This window comes from Syngnathus leptorhynchus, chromosome 7, assembly GCF_054491065.1.
Source record: "Syngnathus leptorhynchus isolate UIUO chromosome 7, UIUO_Slep, whole genome shotgun sequence".
NCBI classification, from domain to species: Eukaryota; Metazoa; Chordata; class Actinopteri; order Syngnathiformes; family Syngnathidae; genus Syngnathus; species Syngnathus leptorhynchus.
In genome coordinates, this window is record NC_141201.1 from 5,282,740 (window position 1) to 5,305,410 (window position 22,671).

General features: G+C 38.8%; 1 protein-coding gene across 5 annotated transcripts in view; it reads left to right on the forward strand.

Annotated features, from left to right (window-relative positions):
* The window catches only part of grik4 (glutamate receptor, ionotropic, kainate 4), a 170,351-nt gene that overhangs the window by 69,924 nt on the left and 77,756 nt on the right, over positions 1-22,671 (forward strand). For all 5 annotated transcript variants that reach the window (XM_085916413.1, XM_085916414.1, XM_085916411.1 and 2 more), the window contains one exon: positions 6,986-7,119. In XM_085916413.1, coding sequence (XP_085772539.1) covers positions 7,038-7,119 — 82 coding nt within the window. In that variant the 5' untranslated portion in view covers positions 6,986-7,037. The remainder of the gene's footprint in view (positions 1-6,985; positions 7,120-22,671) is intronic.

Consider the following 22,671-nt stretch of genomic DNA (forward strand, 5'->3'; position numbering starts at 1 on the left):
AATTCCTGTTGATATTAATGTATAGTTTGGTATTGGCAGTATTGACATTACAGTTAAAAAGCCAAGTGTGCATTAAGGGATACGTTTTTTTTTAACCATTGGTGGTAAAATACAACTTGCAACGATTGAAATCTCTGAAGCACTTGCATTCTATTTGTGTGCAGAAAAAGAATAACTAACGAAGCTAACGCCCACATAAATTGCTGTGCTAGCTCCTTAACCAATGCAGCTGTTAAAACAGAGTGACAAGCTGTTACAATTTAGTGGCACATTGATTTTGAAATGAACTTTGTTTCCCTCCAGCGCTTTCTGCCAAGCAAGAGGCGTCATTGCCGGAATCTGCAGACGAACTGATTTTCAGGCTCGTCTGTTTGGTATTTTCTATACCTGCCCATGGCGATCTAAATTGTTATAGTCTGAATGTGACAGTATCAGCACGTTGACCATTTTGTCAGTGCAAGTTGGGGTCAAATGCAGCAATTTTTTTTTTTTTTGCTCTCGCGCTCTCATCTCAGTCACCAACACCGTGTGTATAGCGATGGCGTCGAGGCACATACTCGAGTGGTGACGGATCAGATGAGCGTGCACTATTCGGCAGCCATTCATTCTTTGATTCAAGCATGCCTTTTTCCTCTTGTCCTTTCTGCTGTCATCTTCTTCTTCATGAAATAACACTGATTTCAGCCTCTCCACTGGCCACTTGTGAGGCTACACAGCCAGTCACTGCGGCCCCCTTCTACGCTCGGAACATTTCACCAATCAGTCACAATTGTTAGCTTGGCAGGAAAAGTTCTGTTTGAAAGGAATCAAATGGAATAAGTCTTTAATAGTCACGGAATGGGAAATATCAATTCAAATAATTGATATGAAGCAAAATTAATATAGTTTTAAAGATAAGCTATTCGATGAATTGCTTGATAGGATCTTGGATGTCTCGCGCATATTATGTCACGCTTGCTACCATGCGTGAGAGGTGTTTTAAATTACCGTATTTTCCGGACTATAAGGCGCACCTAAAAACCTAAAATGTTCTCAAAAGCCGACAGTGCGCTTTATAGTCCGGTGCGCCTTATATATGGACCAAATTCCTAAATTTAAACTGGCCCGAAGCATTGTGACATGAAATCAATCATAAATGGCCCGCTGAAGACTATGAATCATGAATCAAAAAGACTATGGATCATTATTTGGTGATTATAAAGTAATTTGTTCCATCTGAAGTTAAAATAAAAAAGATAAAATGGAGAATGATTCGATTTGGATTACAAATCTGACATGATGCATTTATGGTGCGCCTTATAGTCCGGTGCGCCTTATATAAGGAGAAAGTTTTAGAATGGATCATTCATTGAAGGTGCGCCTTATGGTCCGGTGCGCTTTATAGTCCTTATATTGTTTGCTGCCGAACAGGAGGTATTTGGCTTCAGAGGTTCCATACAATTATCTACAGCTTTTCCAAAAGGTAATCTCATAACTCAGTTGGATCTCGAGGCAATTTTCCTGATGTGCCATTACCTCAACTTATTCTGACTCTGCCTGATTGCACATTGTGGAATGTGTTGAAAGAAGGGACTGGATAAAATATATGGATGGGAGGGCATAGCGGGGCCTGTGCTGCTACAATGGCTATCGATTAACAGTTTGTTACTGCCTCTGGTCCTGTCTGACTGAACGTGGTGTGAGCTGACAAAGGCGGGCAAAAGAGGAGGGTACTCTTGATGGCCGGATTTAATCTGAAATTGTCTCCCTCTCGGTGCTCGTCATCAGTGCAAGTAGCAAAAAAGTTAGAGTAAATTGAGATTTATCATAGTCAGTTTGTATTTTATTTTGGATTTTTGACAAAGGAGCAAATTTGTTGTGTTTTTATAGTTAAGCATTTTCATTTTGTTTTGTTAATGAAAATATTTTTTCCATTCTAGTTTTTTTTTTTTCAGTTTTCAATAACTATAATAATCTTGGAACTAGCAGTCTACGATTGTTATTTTTGTTGTTGTTGTTTTTTCACCACAAACTCTACTTTAGACAATAAAAAAACAGGATGAATGAATAAATGGATGAATCAACAATAACATCACTCCACTTCCACTTCATTTCTGCAGTCCATAATTTGTTTACCGTTCATACCGCTACAATCCAGTAGGCACCGAATTGGGTCCTTCTGGGGAATTTGACTGTGACAGATGTTTTCCATATGCAAACACTTCAGCCTTCATTGTTTCCTCTCCTGTCTCAACATTTTAAATATTCTAATATTTTATTCTCTCGAACTCAAATGTGAATCCTTACACTGCTTGCATAATCATAATCTTGAACATAAATTACACAATACATGTTTGATGCCACTCCAGAGACTCCCAGTGGGACAATAATAAATTCAAATATGACTTTTTTTCTCGTGCCGTGTATGTGGATCAGACTGCCAGATGTAGTATCCCATTTTGCAAGTGAATCGGTCCGCGTTTGATGTTTGATTGGCAGTTGTGATATTTGAATTGTGTGTAGTGTCGCCGTGACGGGCACGTCAAGCAGCTGTCAGACTTTCCTGTCCTGTCAGTCAAATCCTCTTCATCCCACCACATTGAGACAGTGCAGACAACCTCGCCACTTGATTGCTAAGTCTGACCTCTCATTGTATTTTGTCTGCTGGGTCCTCTTACGGAAACACTTTGTCAATAAGTGTGTGTGTGTGTGTCTGTGTCTGTTTCGTGCAAATGAAGCTGATATTGTTTGTACGTGTCTTGGAAACATTTGGCTTGTTTTTACAGCTTTGTTGAGAATACAATAATGACACTGCAAAACTAGTCGTAGTGATTTTATCTCAACTTTGCTTTTGGAATGAAAACAAAGACAAAATGTTTCTCAATCTGCTGCCTAATCCGTATTCTGGTCAGGATCAAACCGAAAATGAAATCCAAGCCAGTGCTCTATGATTGCCTGTCTCTACCTGTTCATACCAAGGCAGAGCAAAGAAAATATCTGGAATTGCCGTGGTGTTTTCAAAACAATCCAGTCTGCATCGGAAAGTAAGAATTTAGATTCTCAGGAAGCTTAAGTACCATTGATGCCTGCCATAAGTGACCCTTTATTCTCCCTCTTTATACACCTTGTTTACTCTTACCTTTCCCACTTTAGGTGATTTATTATTGTTGAGAACTAGCAATCACCCAGATTTTGACAAGGCAGGAGTTGAGTCATGAATGATGTGAATTACAATGAGTCGCACTCAAAGCTTATTGCCTTTGGTGTCAAACTGAAGGCGCGGGGGCCCAGATATGGCCCGCCACTTCATTTTTTTATGGCCGGCAAAGACAACTTCATTTGTCAATACTAAAATTACAAATTGTCTTCACTTCAAAATTAATATATTGCCAGACTTTATATAATATTTGAACCGTTTTTACTCGTCTCTGATTTCAAAATATCTATTCATCAGTTTGTTGTGTAGCTTATACTGTATATATTATACTTTCATAATGGCCTTCCGAAGGAAATTATGAGTACGATGCGGCCCGTGACATAAATGTCTTGACGCAAATGATTACTCAACCCACATAAGCATCTTATATGAACTTCCATTGATTAAATCATGGTTATACACAAGCTGTGTGTAGGTTTCTTTCTTTTCCTTTTCCCGTGGGTGAAAAAAAAGCACACAGTCAGTAATAACTGCCAAGCTTACGACTATTATCTGCAGCAGTATTTCAATCGAGGAAATCTCATCTTTTATGTCGCTGCCGTACTAAACATGCACTCTTGGCATGAAGTGCATGTCGCTTGCGTACAACATGCCTCCTCCACATTCAGTCTCCATTAAGAATGAAGCAAGGTAAATCCTCTTGTGAGCATAATGAAATAAGCTGCAAGGAATTTCCGGTTCTCAATTACCTTTGGAAGAGACCCTTCATTTGAGGCTCTCCTTCTTGACATCCTCAGGGCAGCCTTTTTACAGCTGTTATTTGCAGAGATTTTCCAACAAAAGGTCTGAGGAATATTTTGGATGTGTTGACAGTCCTATCACGTTCTCCTTGGGGCTTTTTTTTTTTCTTCTTTTGCAATTACTCAGTAATGTAATGCAGGAACTGTTTTTTGTCGCTGTCATTGATACACATCGTATTCTTTCACATTAGCTATCACACAAAATGACTCAACTCAATCTGTAATGTACTGTCAAATCTTAAAACATAACACAAATCCTTAAACTTTATATTTTCATCACCCAGAAGCCCGGGTTGTGACATTTTCTTCGTCACACAGGACACGCAGCGGATACTTTTTGTGCCGATCCATCACGTGACGATAGCGCAAGATGTGTTCTGTGATTAACCACCGACTCCATTCATCACCCAGATTCTACTCGGAGTGGATTCTACTGCCACTGGACGTATATTGTCCTGACAAATTGGCGACTCGAGAAGGAGATATACGATCACGCTGCTCATACTCTAGTGATTCACATCAGCCCTCTCACACTACTAAGAGTATCAACAGGAACTAAATAACAAGATCATCTTTTCTTGCCACTCTTGAACTCTTCCAAACTTTCACTTCCTTCACTGCATCTGAAAATGAGTCTTTGATTTTATTTGTTTCAATGCTCCAGGTAAGGTATGAAAGTTTTAACAAAAAAAAAGTTTAATGAGAGCATGTGGATAAAACTTACATGTCAGTCTACTGGAAAGATAATCGTCCTTGAAGATGGCGTCTCTCCATCGTCTCATCTCCATTACCGTTCACAGCAGAAGTAACTCCACAGTTGAATTCATTCGAGACTGTTTTTACACAGCTGGTGCTGTTTTCTTTACCAAAGGCCTTCAAAATGGGCTCAGCAATTAACTCTTTAATGTCAGTCTGTGAACAATAGCATCTGTGAATAGAGATAATTACGCTGGTTACTGCCTGTTTTCCGTTTCCTAATTGGAAAGTCTCGATTCGAGAGAGATGTTTGTCTTAAGTGAGTGACACACTCTGTGACTAATCGGGGTATGGTGTCTATATAAGAACATGGATTTTTATCAGACCTTCTTCTGTCCATGTTGTCTTTTGTTGACATCTGTAAAGTAGCTTGAAGCGGAGGTTGAACCACTCATAGTGATTTGTCTTTCATGTCAATTACAATATTGTTCTTAAAAGTTGATGTAGTCATCTTCTATCTGTCCAGCTTCATAATGTCAGTCTTGAAGCAGTTCCAATTTTCCATGGCTGAACAAAGAATAATAAAAGAAAGTCTGGCAATATGTTTTTTCAGTCTGCCTTGGCAGTTGTTTTGTCTTCTATAAAGTTTGATCTCATTCCAAATCAAGTAACCTTTCAGGTTTGATTTTTAGACTGTTTGAAAAGTTAGGTAATGGTCCTACAAAGCAGCACGCTTAGGTTTAATGGTCTCATCTGTTGTCCAAAAAAAGTTCCACTTAACCTTTTGTTCCTGACATTTCCCTGCTGGTCCAAACAATGATGAAAACACTGACTTCTTTTGTTCCTGTTTTGACTGAAGTGTCTGCCATCTTCACAGGTGTGGCACTTTCCTCCTGTGCATTTTCCTGATCACACTGACACGTTTCTTTGTTTGTCCTGTTTGATTAGCATTACTGTATCACGCTGTCACCGGCACCTCGCTGACCTTCCGAGACGTCTTTGAAATCACTTGCTTTGTTAAGGACCATGAACAAAGAAAGTGGGCAAAAACATCTCTTTATCTGTGCTTTGAAGAAGATAGCGTTGCTTTAGTATATTGATAAAGTGATCTGAATAAGAAATCTCAACCTTGGTCGTTTCTGCTGTTTTTTGGTTTGTTTTTTTTAAAGCAAGTTGGCTACAGATCATCTGACAGTCTGCCACTAAACTGAAATTGTGAAAAATGGTCAGATTCTGGTGTTCCAATACTTTTGTACTTACAGTACATGACTCACAAATTGATTGTTGCAATTATTGCTTTGATTCATTCTTGTTGAGTACTTGTCTTGTAATTTACCATGAGGCATTGCAAGATTGCATTACATAGTGTGTAATCAACATTGCGGACGCAATAAATCGAATGACACGAAATCAGTTTTGTAATGTAGGAGATTGATTCCCTATGTTTTATAAATTGAGCATGAAATTAAATATCTCGAGGTTTGTGTCTTGGTTAATGTGGAACAATAATTTGGAACATGTCCAAAATGAATCATTTCTTTGTTTTCAATTGTATATATTCTTTTTTTTCTGCTGAAATTGCAATGATGCTCGTAATGACCTTCATAAGCTTTCAAACACAAGGGAGACTTTTTATGATTATGTTTTCATAAAGTAACCAAACAAATAGGAATTTATTTGCATGCTTTTTCTTATTGACGAGTGTTGTTTCACATATCAGAACTTGTCTGCGCATTGTTACAGCGTGTATAAATAAGCCTCCATTTATTGTTGCTGACATAAATGAGTCCAATAACAAGGGACTCGATGTCCTTGCCTTCCAAAATGTGCCTCATTAGCTTCACTGACTGCCGTCGTCTTCCACAATATTCAGCTTTGCAACTACTGTTTTGAATTTTTATTTTTTTACATTCCCAACTTTGATCTTTAAAGGTTTTTTCTGTTTTTTTGCGTTGAATTTGCCAGCAAAAATGTGAGATATTAGCATTATATTGAGAATCATGGATTTAAAACCGTACACCTTTGTCTTACGGTATGCTTGCTCAATGCTATCACAATTTGAGCTTTCCTACTACTTGTACAAAACAATCAACCATTTGAAATAAAGTAAAATGTAGTGCTGCAGATCCCAGGTGGAGCTGGCATGTGTTTTCGACTCTCACTAATAGCTTCCCAGCATGCAACAAGAACGACACAGAGCCAACAAACACATTCGGAAATAGTTTGCGCCACACAGCACTTTGGAATTGAGCTTACCAGATGCTTAGCTTCCAGCAAGTTAATTGAAACGCCGTCAAGCAACTCTCAACATATACCTGCGATCTCTAACTTTGCTATATTTTGTGTGTTCCAGGTGGCTGTGACAGGGGCACCCCCGGGGCAGGACCCATGAGGAGTTATAGAAGATGCTCACAGCCTGGGCGCTTCTGCTCTTCTTAGCCATGTGGGTGACAAGCACCTCTGGTGGCCCGCTCTCCTTCAGAATAGGTATGTCGTTTTTTTGGATTCACGGATACTGTAGCTAAACAAAATAGAGTACCCCGTTGTTGCGCCATGAGTGTGCGTGTGTCACATTGACAAGGGGGAGGAGCATCCTGAAAACGACTCCACGCTTTCGCTTAAAGGCATCACACAGAGCAATGCAGCAATTATAAGAAAAGATACATATCAGAAAAAAATAATGACCGGCCATTTTTATTCTCCACAGACCTGAACCACCAAGTGAATCTGAATGTTCCCAGCGACTCATTTTCTGCTCCCATAGCAGAGTTGTTTTCAGGTTAGAGGGGAGTACATTAATAATGTAAAATCCCTCCTAACGATCCCCATGTGGATATTACAAGTCTGTTGGAACATTAACTCAACCCATACATGAAACATGTGACTGGGAGTAGTAGCAGTGTGGTTTCAATTGGAGGTTTTTAAGTATCTTTTAAAAATAATTTCTCTCTCTCTTCCCCCCCCCCCCCCCCCCCCTGAAAATGGGTTGCTTTAGGCTCTTTTAGAATAACGGAGGCATATTTTCTCGAGAAACCTTATGCAGTAATTATGGAAATATGAAGTTCAACTAAGGGAAAAGTTACAATTATTGAGGCAATGTGAATATACAGTAGATCATTATCTTTTTTTGCTCATAGTTGGCAAGGCAGGCCATATTTCTTTCTAGTTTTCCAGACATTGATCAGACTAAGTGTCACCACCGAAAAATGTCAACATGTCTTTTTTTTCGTTCCTTTTTTATTATTTCTTTGGAGTTTTCCTTCCCGCCATCATCTTGTTTTTAAGAGAACATGTTTTTTTTTTTTGCTCATTTGTCATGACAACCCAAACAGCAGAGCTTGTTAACGTCGTTATATGCACCAACAAAATCACAATCATATTAGTCTTCCTTCGTTGCCATTGTTCCAAATGTATCCGCCGATGGCCCCCTGTGTCTACAGCCTCCTCCGTCCAAATCCATCTCATGTCATACACACAGCGAGTGTGTGCAAGTGCAAAACCTGAATTTGTAAACAATGCAAAGACATATAAACACATTCAAACTAACACCAGCTCAAATCTCAGCTATTTGCGCTCCAGGACATGGTCTTTAACATGACAGCCCCCTGAGTCCTGCCTGCCTGCCTGCCTTCCTGCTTGGCATGTCGCTATCTGGCATGCACTGAATGCAGAAGGGCCAAAACCAGCATTTCGACCATGCCACACATTCCCCACGAGAACTTGCCAGCCTCAAGTCCAATACATCTCAGCTGTGCTTTTGGCACGCCACATGTGAACTTGACATTTGTTTTCGAAATTAAATAGATGAGCACGGTAGTTGTTCATACAGCAGACTTTTGATTAACTGCCACTGTGTCACATCCGCGGCCATGAGATGCGCTGGGAAAATGACAAAAAGGAAGTGAAGCATAAATCAATTTGCTTATCGTTTCATGCTTGGTCATTAGAAAAGACAAATATTAAAAATACTAATACAGTGGAACTAGAAACCACCGGGCCTGAGGAAAAACAGTGTCGTGTTAAAACTCGCTAGCATAGTAGCCATAGCTAATTTCCGCTTGTTCAAAGCGACAGAGCTAGCTCAGTATTGCTAGCGTTGCAACTTTATTGAAGTTGATTGTGTTGACTATACATGATTATTTTTCATGCCATTATGAACATTCCAATCTCGCTAGCAGCTTTAACACTGACTCACGCTGCATAAATATCAATCATATTAAAAGCTGATTAAAGACAAAGAACCTAAATAACAATCATATTAAGAACTGATTAAAGACAAAGAACCTAATTAAAAGATTTCATTTTGTCTTGGGGCAAAAAAGCTAAAAAGGATGATTTACTGCATCAAACAATGACAGAATTCCAAATCATCAGCATGTGGTACTTAGTGGTACCATATGGTACTTGTATTTTCCAAATTAATGAAAAAAGATTTCCATTTAGCCATAGCTGTTGATTTTAATAAGTCCTTCGGCTACAAATTCATTTCTCCAAGCAGGTTATCTATTTTTCAACAAAGAAAAATGGAAGGACGTGCACCTTTTATCAGTATTCAGCTACCATTAGCATTGAGAATCTCCATAAACACTGCACGCACCGCACTCTGCCTCTTTCAGCATCAAATATGACTATAAAAGCTTTTCATCTACTATCAATCATCAAACATTGCTATCCAAACCCAGATGCACTTCCAACCTTTACTTGTGTAAAATCAATTTTAAGAAACGTGCTTCCAAATGCATTCAAACTTCAACCTTTATAATATATTGAATAAGCTCCCGTGAAACAAATGTGTTTTTAAAAACCTGTGTGGCAAATGATAACATTGAAAGCGGTGTTTTATTCTCATATTTATTTCAGATGCATTAACCTTAGGGCGACACTTTATTGCTGTTGAAGGTGACCTCATCTCAACGGCTTTAAGTGCAGTCCGGTTATTTGGGCTACAAGTGGTGGACGTTCTCTTTGGAAATGATTTAATTTTATGTCGTGGGATGTAATCATGATATTACATTAGGAAAATCTTTAGGTGTACTATATATAGCTGCTGTCTAATAAAAAGCAGCACATAACATTGAGAATGTCAACATTGTAAATACAAGACATACACAAAGGCTGTCAGAAAAGTTACAGGACAGGTGTCCCAAAATCTATTTTTAAAATCCAACTCCAGTTTTCCCACTGTAAGCATAAAACCTGTTGATTGTCAACACTGTCTATTCTGTCATTGCAAAATAAACCCATTCATTTCACATCTCACTGTGAACAAGAAATGAGTTATGCAAAGGGGCAGCCAGGGAATGTTTGAGAATAGACTATTTTCACCGCCACTGACATTTGTTGGAAAAACATTTTTCATGATTAAGTCTTCAGGGAAACATCGAGGGCCACGCTGTCTGTATTTGTTAGCTTCACTCGCCCATTTATTCGCAATCTTTCTCTGCCTCGACTTCTTGAGAGGCTTGTTGTCACACTAACAAAATGGGTCAGAGCACCCATCATATTCCCTGGCAGCATACTTCAGCTCTCTTACCGATCCGGAGAACTCAGGGGACAGCTTAGGGATGTAAATCCTTAAGCGTGTCCTGTCCTGTGATCTCCTCCCATTTCAGAGAGACCTCAGTGAAGTCGGGGCATCCTTAACTAGTTACACATACAGGTTAGCTTGTGCCCCAAATTGATTATATTCCTTGCATATTAATCCGATTAATCTGAATTTTATCACATATTGACAATGGTATTGAACTAAAAATAATTCCATGTTGGTCGGGCCCTAGTACATATTGAGCAGGGATGTCAAACTCATTTTTGTCATGGGCCGCATTGTAGTCATAGTTTCCTTCGGACGACTGTCAACACCTTATCAAAGTCAAAGTCTGCTTTATTGTCAATAAGCGACACAATAAACTGATGAATAACTAGTTTTGAAATCAGAGACCAATTAAAACAAATGTAAAAAAAAAAATGAATGCAAATAAAAAAAAAATTGCTTGCATTTTTTTCTTTTTTTCTTCCGAATGAAGACAATTTGTAATTATAGTATTGGCACATGAAGCCGATGCACAATTTGCCTTTCCGGGCCACGTAAAATGAGATGGTGGGCCATATTTGGCCCCCAGACCATGGGTTTGACAACCATGACATAGCGTGTGCTGTGAAACATTCAACTTTCCCGAGGGCAAATCATTATTATTGAAACTAGATCAATGCCTGGATCTATTTTTAACCTTATCCACAAAAGACCCTAAATAGAAAAAGCGAACCTCACTGTCGTACAATACCCAAATTCACTTTGAATGGACACTTTCACCTTGCTCGATAAATAAACCCACCACAATAGCTCAAACCGAAAGCGAGCTGAACAAATGACCAGTTTTGTTGCAATATAATTTCTTTAGAAGCAGTTGCAGAGCGCCCTTAAGCAGCCATTGCATGCTCGTCAGACAAAAGATCAGGCAAATCCCTTTCTTTCCCTTTTGCTTTTCTTTTCTTTGTACATTTGGGAACACATGTTCAAGGATTTTTACTGGCCTGTATTCAATTTGTTTCGTTTTCTGCACGACGAACGCTGTGCCTGTGCTATGTTTATGCAAGTTCCCAAGGCTGTAGCTCTCTGGGTGGTTTTGAGTTTGTCTTGCGATAGATGTGCATATGAAGGTAAAGCCTGGTGATTCCCTGTAGAGTGAGCACTTGTGAAGCTCATACCCTCGCCTTGCATACCGCCCCATCCCATGACTTGAATCAGCCAGCACCAAAAAGATCCTGAAAACAAAAATCTCCTACACAGGTTTTATAGTGTACATCAAATATTGTATACATAATGTCAGTGGGTCACTCTTGTCCAAGTTCCTATTATTTTACTTTTTCCATTATCTCCAACAGACTGCTGCGGTGTATTTGAATCATTACAAGTGCATGTTTTAAAAAAAAAAAAATAATAATTCTCAGGGCAGGTTACCAGGGTTGTGTCAGGAGATGCATGTTGTTTTATGCAGTACACAAACTCCATATGTGCCCGAAGGTATGAACACATGCAGCGAGGGTTATTGAAATTGAAATCTGGACGAGGTGGTGGTGGACTCTACTACTGATATGACTGATAATGTTTTCCCAATACTCACAAGTCAGCAGCAGCACTGGCAGCAAAAAAGTCAATTTCTCAATTGAAACCACATCACCACTTGTTGTAGCTCATTGAGATCTAAAACAGACGAATCGTTGCGTCCTTGCCACAAGCTCTTTTTGCCTTTACACCTTCATTTAATTTGCAGCTAACAATGCTTATAACTCCATCTATTTTTTTAATATATATATATATATATATATATATATATATATATATATATATATATATATATATATATATATATTTTAAATAAGCATGTCTTCTTGCTACTTTTTGAGCTGAAATGCAATTTTTTTATTTATAATTAGTTTTTCTTCTATTCTCTTCTTTTGTGCTTGAAATAAAAATATTCAATTCAAAAAAGTCCCACCCCCAATTTGTTTTTAGTTCAAGTAGCACCATCCTGACCGTCAATGAAACACAACATAGTAATTCTGTGGTTGGATATAAAAACATAAAAAAAAATACTTTATGCTTTCTGACTGTGTTTACGGTCGCTTTATGTACTGCGGACCACAATGGAGATAAACCCTCAGGCTTATTGTATTTTTATCGTCTGTGATGCTGTGTGTCAGGCACTAAGACTTTGTGACACCACGCCCAAAAAAGTGCGGCAGAAGTTTTCACCTCTTGGGTGTCATTCCACTTTAATTTCCCCAATTAATAACTATTACAAAAAGTATGAAACATTCTTGAACACAAAAGTCTGTTCTGTCTAAAGTGGCACCCAGAGGTACCATTCATCCTATAATAAATAAATCTCTGGTTTTAATAAGTGTAGCAAATTAAAAGACCCTTAAGGACAGAGCAGAAATGATTTCTTATTGGCTGCAATGAGAGAGCCGAGCGATGTTCTGCAATTATGCACACTACTTGGCTGCTGAAGTGACCAAATAAATTATTCAGGAAATCTGATAACGTCACAGTCAACAACCACGCGTTTGTATTACAAATACACAAAACACACGAGACAAAATGAACCTTGGCGAGTGAATGCTTCCTCAAGTGATTTGTTAAAAATGAATTGAAATTCATATTTGTTCATTAGCCCTGCAATTCCTCTGCGTGCCATAAACTTTTGCACTTTTTCCCTACCTTCTTTCTTGAAAACACTATTAGTTAAATTATTAACATGATAATTAAAACGTGAAGGTTTACTGTGTAACCACAAAGGTCTTGCGCAATCGAAGAGTAAAGCATCACCAATATTGATGTTTTCTCATCTACCTCATGGTGCTACAGATATTTCTGACACAACAGCTTCCCCATATGGACCCCAGGGTTATCTTCCATTATTTTGACAAACAATGGGAAGTTTCCCAGTGAAACAGTTATGTAATATGATTACGGTAGTAAATCTACACAGAGGAAATGCGTAGACCAATCAAATGAATTGCAATTCCCTCCACACGGCATGACTCAATCAGTCGTACTTCGTATTCGGAGCAGGCGAGCGGTGAGGAGGAACATTAAATGGATAATGACGTCATGATTTTTTTTTTTTTTTTAATTATTACAACTCTACCGCATTGTTTCTTAATCCAGGCATCTGTTTTCTTTCGTGCTTGTCCTCATTAGAGTCTTTTGTGAGTTGCAGGATCCTATTCCAGTTACATGTGGTTTCAGGCAAAGGCAGACTTACCATTAGGCTAACACAAGACCGAAATATCTTATGATAAACTGATACAATTTTTATTACATGAAGCAATTATTATTAATTTTAATTATTAATTCAATAAAAATAAGAATTATTAATTTTATTATTAATTGCAATTGTGCAGACCACTTATTAAGGAACATTTAAATTTAAGCCCCCTCATTTTGAAAAATCCTCAATACAAATAAAAATTTTGACAAATATCCTCACCACTACTAAGGTAATTATAATTACTCTCAGCTCATTTTGACATGTTATTATAGCTTTTTGTTTTGCCTTGTTTTGCCTTGCCTTCTTTTTTTACTATTTTTGACGGCTTACAAAACATAAAAAGCACAAGGCACCTTTCCCACCTCCCATTTATTCCATAATGTGTACACTTCAATTACAAACATTCATGACTGAGGCCCATTTTCTTATATCAAGGCAGAAAGAGGAATGTTTCTTAATTTATTTTTATTCAGTGCACATTTGCACCTTCCGCCGTTGAATCTTCCAAGACAAGGACATCAATTTCCTGCAAGCCTCCTCAAGCTCTTGTGCTGGGTCGCTTCCCTTTCCCTCATCCATTACGCTCCGCGTGGCGTGGACAGCACTGCTTTTAAGGGGAATTAGAGGGGAAGATTTGATTAGTGGTTATTCATGCCAAGGAAACACTTTTTATAATCATGTTTGCATTCTTCACTTTTTAATCATGTCGCATGTGTGCACTGCTTGTTGTGCTTTTGGCTGTTTTATGAAATTACAAATAAAATGAAAGAAATACAGCAATAGAGAAGGTCAGACACTATCAAGTTCCATAATAATTTTGGGTCGTAATATGCCTTAAATAATACAAGCAAAATTGGATTTCATTAGCCAAAAGCAAAAACTTGGTAGTAAACTTGGTTTAACTTGGTGTTTGGATTAAATCACAAGACTACGACTTTGAATCGCGTTTTCTATTATTTTTCTTGCGCATTTTCCTGTTAAGGAGCACTTAGTGAAGAATAAAAATGCGATACCTGCCACATTAGATTCCCATGCTAGCTAGAGAGAATGGTTGTATGTGCTGGGCATAGAAGTGATTGTCCCAGAATATTTTCATGGTTCAAACCCTTGTTCAGCTTTTTATTAAGATGAAACAAAGTTGTGCAAAAAGTAGTGAAACATTCAACAGTGAGTAAAGGTCAAATTAAGGTCATCTTTAAACTAGTGTTAGGGTATTGGTGTGTACACACACACACACACACACACACACACACACACACACACACACACACACACACACACACACACACACACATATATCCACATATATGTATATGTATACATGTGTGTGTATGTATCAGCCTACTGTTTTCTTCATAAAGGTTTTTATGGCTCCGACATTTTTACCTCTGCAATGACTTACTCCAAGTATAATTGATCTCAATGGAAAAGTAGGTTGAAAGTCAGTGTAATACTGTACTCTGCTTTACATCCCGTAGAGTGTCGTTAGCTTTTTATCACCTATCTGTGGGAACTGCTTTTGTTGAGTGGGTTTTGATCAGGGTAGTAAAACACAACATTATTTGCCAATTATGCAAGCACTCATATGGCTGTAGTCTTTACCATCAACAGGCAAAGTTGTTCTTTCTGTTCTGGGATAATTAAAAGCTGTCTAACCAAACTGGAATTAAATGAAGCAAGAGTTTTACTTGTTTTTGTTCCTATGTTAATCGTTTTAATTCCAGCCACCAAAGTAATACCAAGCAGCGATGGTCACAGACACATGACGAATCACAAACATCTCAAATGCACAGGTCAGGAGCAGCTGAAAAATGTCTGGCACAGTTGAAAACATCTTTAATGGCTAAAATTTGGACATTGCCATTTAACTTTATTGTTTTAACCTTTCGTCTTTGTTTGACGTCAGTGTTGTGATGCTGTGAAATTGTGTAGCTCTCTCTACAACATTAAAATGGCCCACAACTTTCCACCCAAACACAATATTTTTATGTTCTATCTTTTTTGGTGTGGATTTGTCACAGTCTATTTCTCTTTAGCTCAGGTCCCTGTCACATGTCATATTTGCCAACAACAGTGTCATGATATTTCACACACACACACACACACACACACACGATATGACGGCATGGCCCCTCAAATTGAGTAACCATGTTTTAGGAATTGCAAGTGAAGCAAGACTACATGATCTCTGCTATACTGGGTGTTAATCTCTAACTAGTATATTCAAATCCAACTATCATTGTCAAACGTAGTAAAATCCATGTATTTCTATACATACCAGCTTGTGCAAAAAGTAGTTGTGAAACTCTTCTTCATTGGCCTGCATGGCTATAATGTACTACCCCCTAATGGCCAAGTTGATTTAATTGAGCCGCCGTGATGAAAAATGTTTTTCCAATCCAGCCTTTTTTTATTTTTTTATTTTTAGTAACATCACCACATAAACACACTCATGTCCTCACATGAGGAGCATCTTTAATGTAGACCCTCTGTACCAACATCTCTTCCATTACACTACATCTGCGATTATGGCGCCCACTCAAAATTTTGAGTCATGAGATCCTCCACAACCCCAGTTGTTGCCAGTTTTTTTTTTTTGGGGACATTACATTTGGTTAGCACAGTCATCAGCAGGCATCATACTTGCCTTCAGCACCATCTTTGCTAACTCGCCAGCACATACATGATCTTTTTGTTCCCACTCACTAATGACTGTGTTGAATATGCGCTGTGCTATTCGCATTGCCTGCTGCTTTTGTTCCTCTTAAATTATTGCAGTGTCGTTTTGGGTAATTTATCAAGCCCTTCAAAGGGACACGGAGGGGGGCTAAAATATGCAGTAACTACGCCTTTGAGCGGTGTATTCTTACCCCTTAATCATTTTTCATTTTAATCTCTGTAATAGGTTATATTACATTGTATTCACACTTAAAGAAAAAAGCCGTTTAATGGAGACGACTATGACCCTTTATCTTATTGTTTTGCTTTTGGCAGATTATATGAATTCATCATCCTGTGTTCTGTGTCCTCCACTGCATTTATTTCTGCACGTTTTTCTCGTTTCATGTTTACATTTTGTGTTCGAAATCATACTGGAGATTCCTATATGACTAAAAAAAATGTTTTGTTGGACCACATTCAAAAGTTGCTTAACAATACCACTTGAGCTAATCCGATTTTCTTGTTCTACACATTCCAGTATGTCTGATATGGAATACGTTCTGATTATTTTTGACAATGCTTGTCTAGTTTAAATAGGGTTAAATGTTGAATAGGAAACACATGCAGGCATCAGATATTTTTGATATTTTGATAGATTTAAATATCTCTTATTTAAGTGTGACAACTCAGTGGCAGCGGGTTCACTCATCACGTTTGGTCATGTTTGAATATCAAACTGCTTATTTTGATATGCGTGTTGGAAAACAATGTACCCTGTAAGGTTTAAACACCTTGGTTTGACAGACCCTTGTAGGGAGGTTTTTCATAGGATGGCGGCCGAACAAAATGCCTCGGGGTCAAATGGCCGAGTCTACCTCATCGAGAGAAAAGGCCCTAGAGGTAGACAGCCTGAAGGGCTTGAGCGTGTACACTGTGAGAACAGGTGCTCTGATATAAGGTCAGGGCCAACCAAAAGTAGTCTGTTAGTAAAATCAATCAATCTATCTCTATTTATCTCCATCTCTCTAGCTAGCTATCTGTCAAGGTAGCATGCAGGCTTTCATCTTCCCTGCAACGCATCACTGCAGTTTGTAAATTCCTAGTCTAAGTTGAATTAAATGAAGCAGCAAAGGGCATTTTTGTCCACCCAGAATTTCTAAGGTTAAATTTTCATGCTGAATTCCCTTTCTGATGCAGGGTTCACATTAATCAAGGCTTTCAACCAGCACTCTAGATCTTAGTGCATTACAAATGCTCTCAGAAGCCCAGATCGGCACAGGATAACCGTGGAGAGCGTTCAGGGAAGTGAGTGTATTTAATTGTGGACATTGTGGACAACACTGATAAGATAAGCGCAGATGTAATTAAGCTCACATTTAGGGTTGCCTCTCTGGTAGTCTTTTAACCATGTATAGACAAGACGGCTATTTTCCCTGAGCAGCCAGCTGTGTTATTAACTCTGCACTGGTCTGCAGGTATCAGCATTGTGTGCAGGATGAGTCAATGGGTGTCCTATTTATATTTCTTCCATCAATTTAACGCAGATTAGAGACTGCGATCCTGCCAGGAAGCACTGCGGACTATTTGCCACTGCTTATGTCCAGCCCTGTGCTGTTTACACATCCTTCAACCTTATCACAGCTTACACATTATAGTAGCATAGCCCACCTTGCAGTTCTTTTACAACTGTAATTGCAAAAGCATTTTTGGCTTTTTGTTTCTATAAAACCTACTATATTCAATTGAACAGACTACAAAGAGATAATAGGTAATGGTCAAACATTATTGCTTTGCAAAAAAACTCATTTTGAAGTTGATGCTTTCAACATATTTAAAAACTGCTGGCCAACAATAGACTGGAAAAGTTGAAGAATGCCAGGAAAACACTTTTGGAGCATTCCATTGTGGCACGATTGACTTGAATTGGATTTTTAATTTCCAGTGGGCGCACCAGTGCACCCCTTATGTGCGCGCCTGTCTATAACCTATTTTTGAGGTTTAAACTAATCTAATGGCTGAAGAGAGATTAAGTCAGATGCAAGCAAATATTGGCAACTCGATAGATTTCTTGAATACTACTGCACGATGGCATCTCTTGGAGACAACTCTTCAACTTTCACACATTACTTGTCATTCTTCCTCATAACCGTCTCTCTCTCTCTCTCTCTCTTAGTGATTTCATTCTATATCTCCCTGATATCATCCTTGAGCTTTCACATCTTTTCAAAAGGACTTACATTCTCGAGGGCTGCTGATTTTCCGCTCAGTTCACTTTGAGTATTTTTTTTTTTTCTTCAAGTGGATAAGTGCTGCTCCGTCAGGGCCACTTTGTCCAAATTATGATGTTTCAAGATGCTGAATTCTACCATTAGCCCTTCTTCTACCATGAGGTTTCTTTGTTGTTATGAGAAAAAGACTGATGCTTGTTCCTCCATCCTTAATCGTAACTGTGTGCAATCGAATAATAATCAACATGATGACACGTTCATCTCAAATGAGGAAATTATATTTCTCCAATTTCACCCACAGCAACTCTTGTCAGAGAAAATAAACAATGGTAGTTAGCACGTCTGCCTCAGAGTTGAGCAAGTTTACTCCCATTCTTAGTTCTCGGCCTTCTTGTGTGTTAATAAAAACCAGCCGATGGCGGTTTTGCTCTGAGTTTGAAGTCATGACTTGGTTCTGGGCCTTCACTTCACTTGTTTTACAATGAGGTTTGTAAACATCTCCTTTCTTTAGTCATCACAACCTGATTTCTAAAATATAGCTCCTTTCTTGCCATATTTTCCCCTCTTAACCTTTCCTCAAACTATCTGCTGCTTTCCCTTGACCTTGCAGACAATTACATGCCTCTATCTGGTAGCCCAGGTCTGCACAGGAAGATAGGCCGACTGACAGTTAATGACACCCAGTAAGAGTGGAAATTCCCTCAGGCTTGTTTTCTTTTTCTTCTTTTTTTTTTTATTTTGCCTGCCAACCTGCCAGCCTTTCATCCCTCGGGTTCTAAATTCAAACTACAGCTGCCACATCATTGCTATTTGCTTCATAATAACCATCATCCGTCTATACCTCGTCTCTGTTGTCCTTGCTGAGATCATCCATGTGACGCAGCCTTCATATTTTCACTTTGTGTCAAACCCCATCTGTTGATTTCAACGGCTTTGCCTAAACATATTCATTTATTTTCATTATAATCTGATTTGTCCGCCTTATTGGTCATACTCTCTGTACTTGTGCGCAACATTTATTAAATTTCACTCATTTGGAGTCCGAGACAGAAGGAGAATTAATAGTGTGTGTTCAACAGCTCATTGAATTTGACTTTTTTTCATTTTCCTAGCACTCACACTTGAATTTTTTTTTCGGAAAGACTAAAGAGGTGACGTTTTCAAGTATTGTAAATTGAAAGGCAAATTTGAATGCAATATTATATGCTTTTAGTCAAAGCTTGTTTTGCGCTTCCCTTATTCGCCGGGTTTGTCAAACACATAAATAAATTCCCCTTCCCAACTCGGGTAGTAACAACAAACAGTTGATGCTTTTTAGTCATACACAGACATAAATTCCTGAATGTTGCTGCTAACCAAAACAGCAGCACCTAAACAATCTGAATTTCTCACTTTCACCACCCTATGACTTTCTGCGCTTGACAGTTAGTCTTCCCCCACACACTTCTCTCTCAGTCTTTGACTATTTTTAACCACACGATCACAACTCAAAAGTTGAAATGATTTCTGCTTGTAAAGATTTATCCATCAACATGTTTTTGACCTACAAAAGTAGTGGAACATGGTCCCGGTGTACTGTCTCCTCAAGTATCCGTCTTTTCTTCGTCGGAGAGCCCACAGCCTTTCAAGGATGATGTCATTGCCGTGCCCAGTTTTGACAGTAACTTTACAAGACACCGCACAATGCGTATTTCCACTGCTGTCATCATGTTATGATCCAGAAGGGTTGATCTTTTCATGAATGAATCCGTGAATAGATGAAAGTGCTTTACCTCCAATGGCTTCCTCTCTCTGCTGCAAGGTCCTTAAAGCCAGACTGGCCATGCTGGCTTCAATCAATTTAAAACCGGTTTATATGCTTACCTTTTTGAGCTGATTGGAAGAATCCAGTACATTGATGACTTTTTTTATTTTATTTTTTTTACTTCTGCCAAGTCCTAAAGCGTGACAGCTGTTTGTTGGTTGGAAACACGCCCAAAAAAACATAGCTGATTAACTTGAAACTTTGTGGAAGGTTAATATGTGTATCTTCAGAGCTTTTTATATTTATGTGGCAATCTGCTGAGCATGTACTAGATGGAGGAATGATTTCACTTTTTTTTTTTATGGAAAATATAAATATCGTTATTTCCTACTGCTGCTCCCAAAATGCAACGAGGATTGAAAGTGTCATTTTAAGGTGACCAACACTGCATATAACTGAAATCTGAATGAATGAATATGTCTAACAACCTTGACTGTGTAATAGATGTCCCTGTCAGAGGGCACGTTACATCTCACTGTATTTTGGTTGGAAATTGCCACCAAGACGTTTTTTTTTTTTTCAATCAGTTTCTCAGAATCACATTTTCCTAATCCCACTCAAAAATATTTCTCGCACCCAATGAGCTTCCATTTTCATCGGTAAATCAAAACTGTAACTTTTTTTACGATTGCTAACTTAAATTGGCCAGGATGGGATGTATAGAATAACACAGGGGAACACATTTTCTTTATTGCTACGGAAAAAAAAATAAAACAATGCCTAAAAAAAAACCAAAAACCGAGTGCACTTCTCAAATCAGCATGCCCATTTTACTTTTAATTAGCATAAAATGTAACTCAACACGTTTCTTTTCAAAGTCGTTCCCCTCTTATTAATGCCATTTTTGTACAATTTCTATTCTCTATTGAGATCATTTGAGGCAGACAGGTTACAGTGCCCGCACGTTATGTTCTGAAACTAATTGAAAAGTCATAACCCTCAGCAGTCACAATGGCGCACTCATGCTTCTGATGTCCTCTACACTCTGCTTCCTCCACTCATTTGCTCGGGTCGTAAATGAAAACTAGAAGGCTACATCTGACTACGTCTATCCCGACCTCCTGTCACAAGGATTCTCTGCATTTTGTTTCTTCCCGCTCCCGTGTGCCGAGGCGTTCAGTCAACCGCACTCCCTTGGCCGTCTTCACATGACAACCATTGCTCACTCACGCTTGCACCACTGTCAAATGAAAGCCATTCCTTCTTGATGTCAGAATTCCTGCCAGCAGCTACAAAGCGTGGAAAGAGATTAGTAGCTATAAGGACATCAGGATTTGGAGTGTTGTTCTTGGCTCTGCTGATTTAATTTAGTTTTTTTTTTTTGCTGATTAATTGCTTTCCTGGATAGCCAGCTTCTGTGAGATTGGCATTGAGTCTCTCTGCTGTCATAGAATCAGAGAATGAAATCAAAGATGAGAGTCGGCTGGGCGTACGGTCCAACATGGCGGTGTGGGACCTCTGATGCCATCTAATATTGTATTGCTTGAGTGTCGTCAGTTCACTCACAAAAGCAGTGGAGTGGGTGGGCTGGCGCCATCCAGACAGCTCACGTCTGCGTGACCGGACTTGTTTAAAAAAAAAAAAAGCCTGCCAGACTGTTTGATGTTACACACTTGCTACCTCTAAAAAAATATATATTTTTGGGTGGGGCACTACCGTGTTTATTAGCATTAACACCCTTACTAGCTGTCACCAAGCAAATCACACTCAACACGTTGCTGTTGTGTCACATGTGGCTTTTTGCACCCAAGAGTCTTTTGTAACACTTTGGTTGGTTTCGTTTTTCGTTATGCATCGCAATTTATCTTATTTGACGCCTGCCACTCCCTACGTGACCCCGGCTGCGCCTATTTCATCAATCTGAGTGCTCGTCTGACAGGTGCAACACTGCTGGATTTTACGCTTTGTGGATGTCCCGTAATCACGCTGACATTGTCACAGTAACCCGAGTGTGGAGTCATTCTACAAACTTCGGCTTTTTTTTTTTTTACCCCCTTCAGCTTGAAAATTCATAATTGACAGTAGCATGGAAAAATGGTCAGAACGATTCTCCCTTCCTATTAAAATTTTAACCATCCAAATGTTTCCTTCATTCGATGAAGGAAATGAAGTCAAATGGCCTTCCCCTAATGTAAAGATTTATTTAGTCACATTCCAACATGTCTTGACTGTGATGGATTGATTCTGGTCCCGTCCTCTCAAGCGACAACCCAAGCGTCCAGTCTATCTTTTAGCGTTCAGCCTCACATTAACATGACTTCACACATCAGGCCATTTGCACACATTGTGGGGGCTAGATTACATCATGTGACGACAGGAAGTCAATTTCTTGCCACCTTGTCTTCTGAGAACAAGGTTTTCTAATTATGTAAGGTTACAAGTGCTTCCTGCAGGTTTGTGGAGGGACTTGATTTAAAAAAATAAAAATAAAAAAGGATCCGTCACTATGTCCATATTATATTACAGTGTGCAGTAATGAAGGCGACCTTTGTATGATAAAGAAACCCATTTGAATTGCGCGTCATTGACAAACCTTGACCTCGCATGCGCATCATGCCGAAAGACATTTTCA